General features: G+C 35.6%; 1 protein-coding gene across 1 annotated transcript in view; it reads left to right on the top strand.

Annotated features, from left to right (window-relative positions):
* Positions 1–12,564, top strand: part of LOC150108543 (KICSTOR complex protein SZT2-like) — a 1,022,772-nt gene that overhangs the window by 577,709 nt on the left and 432,499 nt on the right. Inside the window, exon 35 of the mRNA XM_090390485.1 lies at positions 3,080–3,215. Within this exon, the coding sequence (XP_090246611.1) occupies positions 3,080–3,215 (136 nt within the window). The remainder of the gene's footprint in view (positions 1–3,079; positions 3,216–12,564) is intronic.

Here is a 12,564-nt window from a genome sequence, read left to right as displayed (position 1 = left end):
CCCACCAGTACAAAAGCAGGGCAGTTCTACCCATTTCCACATGCACCATGCACCGTACCTTGCTTCACCTGGAGGCTCCACAGCTGAGACCAACAAGGTACCAATGGTGACGGTCAGGCATTGCAAACAATATCTTTCGTGGGCCAAGGAATGTCGGTAATCGACCCTCAACAGATGAGGCACCATGATGATTGCTGAGTTTGAATTTCACGTAAACAGAATGAAGCCCTAACTCCTGGTTGCACAGTAACCAATTGAACATGTGTGTGATATGCAACAGTAGTGAACAAATTAATCCAACGAAGCTGAATTTTCATCATATGTTTGGTGTTGGTTTGGTTTTTGTTTCAGCTCACTTTTCTCATTGAGCACTGGGGAGTTTTTCTTGGCATGCCCTAGGTCTACTGGTTATCAGAAACACTGAATAGTGAATGCTACAGGGACCTGTTAGCCAACCATCTCCATCCATATTTGCAGGGGGTCTATCCAGACCACAATGCCAACTCCCCTGACTGTAATCCAAACAAGCAAATTTTTGTCTTGTTTTTGGTGTTGGTTTGGTTTTGTTTCAGTTCACAATAATTTTGGTTTTAGTTCACTATTTTTGTTGAGTGCTGCATTTTTTTTAACTGTCTCTACAATTATTAATAGTGTTGTGCATTTTTAATAGTGTAAACAAGTTGACATTCATAGTGTTTTCATTTTGTGTACCTGTAAAATGGATACATCTCCAAGAATGCATTCAAAAATATATACTCTTTCTTAGTACACATTCATGACTCCAAGATAAATTCCTAGTGAGCATGGTGTTGGTTTGGGTACAGTTAATGTGATTTTAAAGAGGTGTTGGGAGACAGGTACTTTTTCTCCTGACAGAAAAGTAAAATGTGAGCAAAACAGGGAACACATACTTGAGATCATTTACCAGTTAGGAAAAGCAAAATCTAATCCAAGATTGTCTGCTCTATGCTTAAATAGGGACTTGGCAGTTAGTGGGATTAATGTTCCTGACATGATAGTCTGTCAAAGATTTTTGGAAGCAGGGCTGCCTACAGACCAAAAAAAAGAAATAATTGTTGACGAAGGCTATGCAAAAAAAAAAAAAAAAGAGAGACTACACAGAAAAAAAGAGATAAAAGTAAACCATTATGTGCGTGGATAGGCTTACGTGTTCATCGGACATGTTGTAATAGATTTAACGGTATTGATATGAACACGGATAAGAAAATAAGTATTTATTAACTTAAAAGCTAATATTTCGCTGGTGTTATATCCAGCATCTTCAGAGCACACAACACAAAGTTTGTTACAAATGCAAGACAACCATAATCCGGTGTAACAGTGGGGCTAGTATAAGTAATTGCAGCGTGCAACACAAGACTAAAGTCCTAATATGGTGCAATCTAGGTTTAAAAAAAAAAAAAGTTCAGTTTTTTTAAAAAAGTAGTCCAAATAATAGTCTTAGAAAGTTTGAAAAAAATGAAATAAAATAAAAGTAATAAATATTAATTTGGTCTTAGGATGACTGTCTCTCAAATCTTTGGTAGATTTATACAGCCATACTTGTTAAGGTTTGAAGTATGTTTTAAGGCTTCTGTTGATTCCAGGAACAACCTCTTTGACTTGCAGAAGCTTCTATGCATTACTTTTGTTTCTTTCCAATTGATCCTGTGTGCAGGGGTATCCAAAGCATGGTCTGCCAGACCCGACTTGCCATAACGAAAGTGTCAGATATATTTTTTGTGTTCACCGAGGCGGATGTCCACAGTTCTTCCTGTCTGACCATAGTAGGCTTGATGGCAAGAACAGGACATTTCATAGACTCCTGGATGTGATAAAGGAGTGCATTTGTCCTTAGGTGAACAGATGAGAGTTGCTAATTTTACATAAAGTTTAAATACTGTGCGTAGTTGGTGTTTGTTAAGCACCCTAGATATCTTTTCAGATGTGTCTTTAATGTATGGGATGGTGATAGTTTTGTTGTAGTCTTCTGTGGTAGATAGAGGAGATTTCTGGGTAGCATTTAGTATGTTATCTATCTTATGGGGATTATAACCATTGGTTAAGAAGGTGTGTCGTAGGTGAGAAAGTTCAGGTGAGAGCAATGTCATTGGAACAGATTCCTCTAGCTCTATGGGTTAGCGTTTTTAAGATACCATATTGTTGAGAAGGGCGATGGTGTGATTATTTGTGTGTATGTGTGGGTTTTCTATAAACCGAAAATGATAAGGAACCTTCTGGAAGACGTGTGATCAGTGTGTCCAGGAAGGGCAGGCAGTCATTGACTTATAGTTCCATTGTAAAGTGGATTTTAGGGTGCTGGCTATTTAGATGCACTAAAAATATATTCAATGTGTCTGGGCCATGTGGCCATAATACCAGCAAAATATTACCTTTTAAGTTAATAAATAGTTATTTTCTTATTCATCTGTATTCATATCAATACCGTTAAATCTATTACAACAAGTAAACCATTAATTTGTTGCCATTGTCCTCATCTCAGTCTTCTCTTTTAAAGCAGTGGACCAGCTCAATTTACAACTAACTTTGTCACTGCATGAAGGCCTTCATTTACTTAATCATCACCAACATGAATTCTGCCACTGTAATTTCATGGCATATCTTCTGGCCAACATTATCCATCTGTGGATCCCAGTATTCATTCCTTACTCATTTGTCCATGCTGCTGATCAGTTCAAACTGTGAGTTAAATCTCATATTGGCACTACTAGGAGCTATAGAGAACATTTACAAAGAATATACATCCATCGTTAATTTCCATAGCTAATACCTTTTCTTTAAATTAAGGATAATTGTTTTACAAATCTTTGATATATATACTTCATGAAATTCAGTGGTAGAAATCATTAGTGAATAAAATTGATGCCCAAGAGGATTGTTATTTAGAAACATTAACAGTCATCTTAAAATTTTCATTTAAATACTGTTGTCAGTTTTATACACACACACAGACAACAGAGAAACTATGAGCAAGCTCTACTGAGATTGTAAATCTAAAAACAAAATTGAGTAGAATTTTATAATAAAAAACAGTAACTTTAAAACATTTTTGTTTTAGACTCTTCTACTTCAAGACTTACATGAAAATCGTATGTGTAATCAACTACTTGTGCCAGAAGCCAGTGAAGATATATGGAAGCAGGATGACATTATCTATCCACATGTTCACATACCCGAAAGACTTCCCTTTGATGGTATGAAGGATATATATATATATATAAAGCATGTGATCAAGCAGTTATTGTTCTGATTATTTTCCCACTTCATTGGAATTCATGTGTGATTAATTTGTTGATAAAATCTTTTGCCATTTTTTAAGTAAACAAATTTTATTATTTTAAAAACAACAACAAAAAAAATCTTTTAGCTTTCATACATTGCTTTGCCAGTTACTGAATTTGGGCCTATTTGTTTGGGACATCAACTTATTAACCACTGTTAATAAAAATTTGTCCATAGGAAAATATACCCGATGAATGGAGGGAAAGTACTCTTGTCCCCATCTACAAGAGTAAAGGGGATGCACAAGACTGTAAGAATTACAGAGGAATAAAGTTGATGTCCTACACAATGAAAATTCTAGAGTGGGTTCTTGATGGAAGACTGAGGAAGGAGGTGGAGATTGCAAAGGAATAATTTGGCTTCATGCCTGGTCAATTGACGATGCCACCTTTGGGTTACGACAGATGATGGAAAAGTTTCGAGAGAAGCAACAGGAGCTACATCTGTGCATTTATTGATCTGGAGCAAGCGTATGATAGAGTGTGAAGGCAAGAAGTCTGGAGTTGTCTGAGAGAGAAGAAGGTACTGGAGAAATATGTCAGGCTGGTGCAGGAGATGTACAGAAATGTGAAGACAAGTTCGGACCTGCCTGGGAGAGACAGAAAGTTTTCCAGTGACAGTTGGCTTGCATCAAGGGTCAGTATTAAGTCCGTTCCTGTTTAATATTGTGATGGAGGTGAGAGAAGACGTGCCTTGGATTATGTTGTATGCAGATGACATCATGCTGTGTGCAGAATCAAGAGAAGAAGTGGCAGCTAAACTGGAAAGTTGGAGGAAAGTACTGGAAGAGAGATGTATAAGACTGAGCAGAAGTAGGATAGAGTATATGTGTTGCAAAGTGGATGGCAGCTAGGAGACAGATCTGGAGCTGGAAGGAAATATCATCAGGAAGGTCAGTGACATTAGATACTTAGGTTCAACAATGAAAGAGGATGGTGAGGATGATAAGGAAGTGGGATGCAGGATGGAGGAACTGGAGAGAGAGAGATGGCTGGAGTGCTATGCGATAAAGAGGGTGCCGATCAATCTAAAAGGCAAAATCTACAGGACAGTAGTGAGACCAGCTATGACGTATGCTATGGAAACTGTGGCCCTGAGGAAAAATAATATCAGCAGGATGGAAGTAGCAGAGATGAGAATGCTTAGGTGGATGTGCAGTGTGACCAGAAAGGATCGTCTGAGAAATGACTATGTAAGGGGAACAGTGAAAATTACAAACTTAGTAGCAAAGATATAGGAGGCATGTTTGAGATGGTTAGGTCATGTTATGAGGAGGGAGGAAGAGTATGTGGGAAGAAAGGTCATGCAGATGGATGTGCAGGGGAGGAAGCATGGGCGATAAAGAAGAGATGGAGGGAGATGATGGAGGAGGACTTGAGGATGAAGAACTTGGATGTGGCTACAGCCCAAGACAGGAGGTTGTGGAGGAGACTCACTGCAAACAGCGATCCTACTTAAGTGGGAAAAGCTGTAGAAGATGAAGAAGAAGTTTGTCCAGATTGAGATGAGTTTGTTATAGGAAACTTGTTTTGGTAATCACATCAGTACCCCCTTAGATTTTAAAGTCTTTGTTAATCACATGAATTGACATCTAACTAATCGCTTTATATGTAATTGCAATTAGATTTAAAAATGAGTAAATCAATATAGTAAATCAAGTAAAAATAAGAAGTGACCACTGACTGGTGAGAGCCAAAATTAAAATTAATCCCAAATCAAAAAGAATAAAATGGCTAAACAACAAAAAATCAAGAAGTTTTGACTTAAAACCTATTGAAAACAAGAGGGATAATGAAGAAAAACTCAATCAAAAACTATACTTAATAAACATATTTGAAGAATTTTGACTTAAAAACTATTGAAAACAAGAAGGATAATGAAGAAAAACTTAATCAAAAACTACACTTAATAAACATATTTGAAGAAGAGACATAAATAAAATAAGCAAAAACCTAACGGAAGTAATAATCTCAGCAGACAACGAATTCAAAAGCATTATAGGTCTTCTATCATTTCATTTCAGACATATGAATACTCTGAAAGTATTCATATGTCTGAAACTCGTTGGCTGGGTAAGTTAATGCATTAACAATATTTTGAGCACTAGTCCATAAAAATGTCCGAAAATAAAAAAAAAACGATTGTCAGATTCTTCAAAATTCAAGTTAAAAGTCATCAATTATGCAAAAGAACATGGAAATAAAGTTCAGAGAGATAGTTTGGACCTCCTCCCACTGAGTGTATGATTAGACATTGGAGATGTTTAAAATGATTTCTTAATTTTGGGTTAGAAAAAGTAGGGGTTCGTCTTACACATGAGGGCAATCTTATATACGGAAAAATATGGTAAATAACCATTCCCTATCACATATTGAATTCATCCCCCATTCACCTCTGATGAAATGAAAGAAGCATTAAAACATGAAAAATGGAAAAGGTTTATTTGTCGTGCTTTTGTTAGAGACCACGTTTCACAACAATATGTGATGACTAGAAGAATACACAGGTTAAATGTCTTCCTTTTGAAACAGAGTGGGACATCTTGTTTTGAAAAAACAGTGTAGGGATAACGATACAGGTCTTCTGGAATGAGTGCAAAAATTATGATATCATCTGCATATCATAGGTGTGTTGAGTTTCTGTTATTAATTTTTACACCTAGGTTTGTCCAGTTTATATTATTAAATATTTCTTGAAGGACTGCTGTTTAGCCTTTATTGATTATGAAAAAGCATTTGATTCCACCAAAACTAATGCAATAATCAAAGCACCCCAGAATCGGGGAATTTTTGGAGAATATATGGACCTCCTTCAACAGCAACAATCCAACTTCACATGAGTACCAATAAAATATCAGTTGAAAAATGTGTCCAACAGGGAGACTCTCTTTCACCCAAAATCTTTACAGCAGTCCTTCAAGAAATATTTAATAATATAAACTAGACAAACCTAGGTGTAAAAATTAATAACAGAAACTCAACACACCTATGATATGCAGATGATATCATAATTTTTGCACTCATTCCAGAAGACCTTAATAATGATAGAAGACCTGTATTGTGAAAGCAGAAAAGTCAATTTAAAAATAAACAGAGAAAAAAACTAAAATCGTGTTTAATCATTTTGTAACACCAAAAAACAATAATAGAAAACAATTTCTTGGAATGAGTCTCTTCATATTCATATTTAGGTCATCTCATTGATCTAAGCTGGACTTAAGGGGTCAACTTGCCTGGAGTGCATTCAGATAACTGAAAAGCATTTTTCAAGACAGTGATGTCCCCCACACTGTTTTTTCAAAACAAGATGTCCCACTCTGTTTCAAAAGGAAGACATTTAACCCGTGTATTCTTCTAGTCATCACATATTGTTGTGAAACTTGGTCTCTAACAAAAGCACTGACAAATAAACTGGCAACAACTCAAAGGAAAATGGAGAAGCTGATGCTAGGCATCACATTCAAAGATAAGAAGCAAAACACCTGGATAAGAAGTCTGACTTGCATCACTGACATCATTCTTCACCACAAGCAACTTAAATGGAAATGGGCTTTCTATCCAGAAGAAAAGATGAGCGATGGACCACCATACTAATGAACTGGATTCGATTCCAAAAGAAGAGAAACGGGAAAATGAGGTGAGGACATCCTAAAAGAAGGTAGAGTGATGAATTGTTAAATTTTGTTGGGAAAAATTGGTCCACCATTGCCAAGAACAGAGAAAGGTGGAAGGAACTGGAGGAGGTCTTCTTCCAGCAGTGGACAGAAAATGGGTGAAAAGAAGAAGAAGAAATCAATATAGTAGAAAGAAGACATACCTCTATACTGTGAAGGTGCCAATGGTGTGGAAAGAGGGCAAAATAGTCCCACTTCATAGAGGACTCCAAGACAGAAGTAGCAAATTAGAGACCAACCAGCATCTCAGGAGTGGTATTAAAGGTGTTGAAGAAATTGGTAAAAGACAGAATTCAGAACTGGGTGGATAGGAATACGATACTTTATATGGGACAACATGGTTTTGTGATGGCTAGATCTTCCATTAGTAATTTGCTTACTTTTTATATTAAAGTGACAGTAGAGTCGAATAAAGGAAATTGCTATTCATTGATATTGCTAGACTTTGTAAAGGCATTTGACAGTATTCCACATAGAATGCATTTGCATAAGTTGGAGCAAATGGGGATGGAGCAAATATGGATCTGGTGATTTGCATTAGAGGGCGTCTGATGGATATATATATATATATATATATATTTATTTATTTATTTAAGAGTGGTTTATGGAGAAGTTGAGTCCAAGAGAAGGCAGGTGACCAGTGGCATAACCACAAGGCTCACTACTTAGTCCTCTGTTGTTTAATTTGTGCTTCAATGACATAGAAAATGATTTAACAGGAAATATTTAGTTGTTTGCTGATGATGCTAAACTTGGAAGTGTGATGGTAAATGAAGATGATATAGAGATCCTGCAGGAAGACTTATATTGACTAGCATTATAGGAAGAGGTAAATGGCTTCCAGTTTAATGTGGCCAAGCATAAGATGCACTTTGGGAAGAAGAGATCATAATCTGTGTAATGATAATTATTATTATTAGTTAGCGAGCAGAAAAGGAACAATAGAAATTAAAATTAGTATGTCTGTACTGTGGCAAATTTCCACCAGATTGGCTGAAATCTACATTTATCACTATCCCAAAGAAACCCAAAGTAAAATTTTCTGGTGACTTATGACTTACTGATCTAATGAGTCAAGTATTAAAAATATTTTTGAAAGTAATTCAGAATCACATCTACAGAAAAAGTGAAGAAAATCTGAGTGAAGCACAGTTTAGCTTTCAAAATGGTTTTGGTACTAGAGAGGTCCTTTTCTGTGCCCAAATATTGATATAAAAATGCACAGAAAAACAGAAAATTGTCTTTATGTGTTTCATAGAATTTGAAATATATGGAGTATATATCGAGTATACCCCTTTAAGCATGGACTCTGTGAACAGAAGATATTAAAAGATTGGAGGCATTTGAAATGTGGTGTTGGAGAAGAATGCAAAAGATAAAATGGACAGACAAAAACTCTAATGCAGAGGTGCTCAAGGAAGTAAATGAACCCACACTGATAAAGATATTAATAACAAAAAAAGACAGATGGATTGGACATATCTTACAACATGAAAGTCTGATGAGAAGAATAATAGAAGGCAAAATCAAAAGAGAAAGAGGAAGGCCAAGGAAAAGATACTTTGATCAAATAAAACAAAGCACTGAACTAAAAACATACTACAAAATAAAGAGGAAAGCAAACAGAAGAGAAGAATGGAAGGAAATGCTGCTGAGCTACCGGTCATAAGACTGATGCAATAGAGGAAGAAGATTTTGAAAAAGCTTTAGACAAAGTCAGACACACTAACTTAATAGAAGTTCTTCAACAAATAGGGCTAGACAAAAAAGACGTAAGACTAATAAGAGATCTGTATTAACATCAAAAGAGGAGTGAGACACGGTTGTGTGCTCTCACCACTCTTGTTCAACATGTACTCAGAGGTAATCTTTAAAAGGCATTTGAAGAATGCCCACAGGGAATCGCAATAAATGGAAAGATTGTTAACAACCTATGAATTGCAGATAACATCATGGATCTCCAAAAACTCATTGACAGAGTATACATAGAAAGCCAAAGAATGGGAATAAATATAAACATCAACTAGGTGAAATATATGTTCATCAGCGAACATCCAACCTCATCAATGAAGCTCACACTCAATGGAAAACTATCGATCAAGTGTCAAGTTATAAATATTTTGATTGCTGGCTTAATGAAAGGTGGGATCCTGATATAGATATAAAGACAAGGATTGAATTTGCAATGTAGTCTTTCATAAAAATTAGAACATTATTCTGCAATAAAGATATAAACATAGAAATCAAATGCAGAATGCTGAAATGTTACGCCTGGTCTATTTTGCTCTATGGAGTTGAGACATGGACATTGAAGTGGCAGCCATCAAGAAAATTGAAGCCTTTGAGATGTGGCTATGTAGACGAATTGGTAAAGCTAAAGATCTCATACAAACAATCAAGAAACGAAAAAAAAAAATTATATTGTGACCACATCATTAGAAACGGCAAATATCAGCTTCTACAAACCATTTTGGTAGGAAGAATTGATGGCAAAGGAGCTAGAGGAAGAAAAAGAATATCTTGGTTTGACAGCATCAAGACGTGAAGAAGAAAAAGCAGCATACAACTGCTCAGATCAACGTAAAAACGTAGTTTGTTCACCAAGATGGTCACTGACCTTTGATAGAAGATGGCACCATAAGAAGATCTCTGTACTGTAACTGACACATGCTACTGTCACTTCTCACACTAATGATGCACCATCTCGCAGTTTGATATCAGCACAGGGTGAAATCATTAGTGTGCTGATTAGTTGTTATATTGGGGGGGGGGGGGGGGGGGGGATCCTAAGATCCTGAACCTAATATGCAGTCCTTTGGTAAGCATCCATTTCCAGATTTACTTTATAGCATTTTCCGAATCAGGTTCTTTATACTTTTTCACCTGCAAATTCAGGTTCTGTTTTTAAGAAACTTACAAGATCTGCATTCTATTCCGTAGACTATCCTTATTCAGAATTCTGCACTAAATTTGAGTTATCCAAGAAGAAAACTCTGCTACTCACTATGAGACTAACAGTTCTTCAATTAAAAAAGTCCTTTTATTTCAGAACGGTGTTTTTTTTTAATATCAGTATCTTTTCCAACCAGAGGACAGATATCATCCTTCCAACTTATGATTGAAGATGTTTGACTGATGTATAGTATATCTTCTTTTTGCATGGCCAGATAACATGACAGTTAACGTACATAAGGAGCATGAAATCTATTGTACATTATTATGTGTGTGTGTTTGTGTGGGCAAGTGGTCATGAGGAAAGAAAGTATATGCTGATATGTTTATTTAAGGTATATGTTTATTTTTGAACAGCTGTAGGTTGTAGTCAGTGGCGTTTTTGTGCCCATTTCAGTTGGGTGTGCTCTCGTGGCTTATGCAACCTGTGCTACAAAATTCACATCACTTTGACTGTATGATTGCATTTTTATTGCTGTATGAAAGTTTTAAGTGTACAGCACATCTGTACTCATCTTAATTAGTCTAATGCTATTAATTGTAGGCAGTGACGTAGGTAGAGCTTTTGTTGCCCCTCTTAATACACACCAAAAATACTACAAAAAGTCAAAACGATATATAGGAAAATAAATTAAGACGCTGGTTATTTTTGAAGTAGAACTTTAATTTCAACATTCTAAAATGTTATTTTTCTTGCTTTTCTCTTAGCAAAATCATCGATGACATTGTCGAAGTCAATTTCATCACTCAGTTACTGTTCTATAGACAGTATGGCAAGATTTCTTAAACACAAAGTGCAGCCCGGGGTGCACCCCCCCCCCCCAGCTACGCCACTGATTGTAGGATAACTTTGAATACTTTAATACTTTGAATTAATTTATCAATTAATTGTAACCAAATCTGTGCAGAGTAGGGAACAATGTGTTTGTTTTAAGATACTATATATTAGAAAACAGTAATGTAGGAGAATGCTGTATTTGAATTACTCAAAGGTGTAAAATTTGGAATAGAAGGACAAGGCTTACCTCCTTCGACTACAATACTGTTTCCCATTGTAAATGGGAAACAAAAAAGTTATAAATTTATCGAAAATTATATATTCAAAACTTGTATATATTATATATAAAAACTTGCCTATCACATCAGTTCATACTTCACACATGCAAAACAGATGAAACTCAGAAAACAAAATCAGCAACTCATGATAAATGACAATGTTCAGTTGGATTAATTGACACAATAACAAATCACATCCGCTAGATGTTGTTGTCTCGAAGCTCACCCTGCCTTGTTTTCTGAGCAGTTTTAAAACTACTAGAATGCTAAGAATTTGACCTGCTGCACCATCCGTACATCTTTTCAAAGGGCTAAAATTAGCATCCCCCCCCCAGGGCTGCTGTGAAAACTGAGGGAGGCATTAGGGGCACTGGGGGGGGGGGGCTAAGTGTTGTAATACTATTAATATAATAAAAGCAAAAAATTCTATATTTAATCTAGCATACCTATTTATATTGTATGTTTAGCAACACTTCAAAATATTGTATGTCTGGCAATACTGTTCAAATTTATTCACTACTTGTTTTTTTAGAATTTTTACATTGAAAGTTAAATAATTGGGCTACTTTTTGGTCTGAATTTTCTACATTGAAAATAATTAATTTAGGCTATTTTTAGCAGAATCCACTACTTTAATAAGCTTATCTGCTACTTTTCTTAATGCCTATCTGATGACCCTAATTTGCAGTTTACATCTAGTCCGTGGTATTGGGGGGATGCACTTTGTTGATATTGTGTGGCACTGTAGCCGATTATTCAAGTGAATATTTAAAATATGGAGTTATTCCATCTGTAAATAACAAGCAGTTACCAATGTGCTTAATATGTGAAAAAAACTTTCTCAAATGAAGGAATGAAGCCTTCAAGAATGATTGAGCATTTAAGAACAAAGCATCCAAATAAAGCAAAAAAAAAAAAAAATGGAGTACCTTTGCAAATTAAAGACTAAATTAAAAAATCGACTTGGACTTTAAAGGGTTGGTTTTTCAAGACATAGTAATCAACAAGAGAAGGGACTTGTTGTGTCTTACAGATTTTCAAAATTAGCTGCCAAATGTGGACAGCCACAAACTGTTGGTGAAACTTAACTTACCGTCTATAAATGAAGTTTTAGATATGATGATTGGCCCAGGTAAAAGTAATATGACGTTGTCATTTCCTCTCAGCAATAGTTCAGTACAGTATCAACAAGAACTGACAAAATGGCCAAGGACATTGAAAAAAAAAAACCTTGTGATGATTTGAAAACCATAGAATTTTCTTTGCAACTCGATAAGACAACTTTACATGACAGCAAAGCTTTGTTAATGGCCCATGTGCATTATATAAATACTAATGAAGACATTATTGTAGAGTTTCTATTTGCTGAACAGCTGAAAATTGTTCTACAATTTTTAAGGTTGTTAAAGCATTAAAAAAGTTAAAAACATTCCTCTCACAAATATTATTGCATGTGCAACTGATGGAGCACCAGCTATGATTGATTGGTCATCACTGTGGATTTATAGCACACTTAAAAGAAGCAGTTCTAAATATCTTTATAATTCACTGAATTCTTCATAGACATCACTTAGCTGCAA

Source organism: Typopeltis vanoorti, chromosome 3, assembly GCF_054136105.1.
Source record: "Typopeltis vanoorti isolate ZY-2024b chromosome 3, IOZ_Tvanoo_1.0, whole genome shotgun sequence".
Classification (NCBI taxonomy): domain Eukaryota; kingdom Metazoa; phylum Arthropoda; class Arachnida; order Uropygi; family Thelyphonidae; genus Typopeltis; species Typopeltis vanoorti.
The sequence above is the reverse complement of the archived record's forward strand: the minus strand, read 5'-3'. Positions and strand labels throughout refer to the sequence as shown.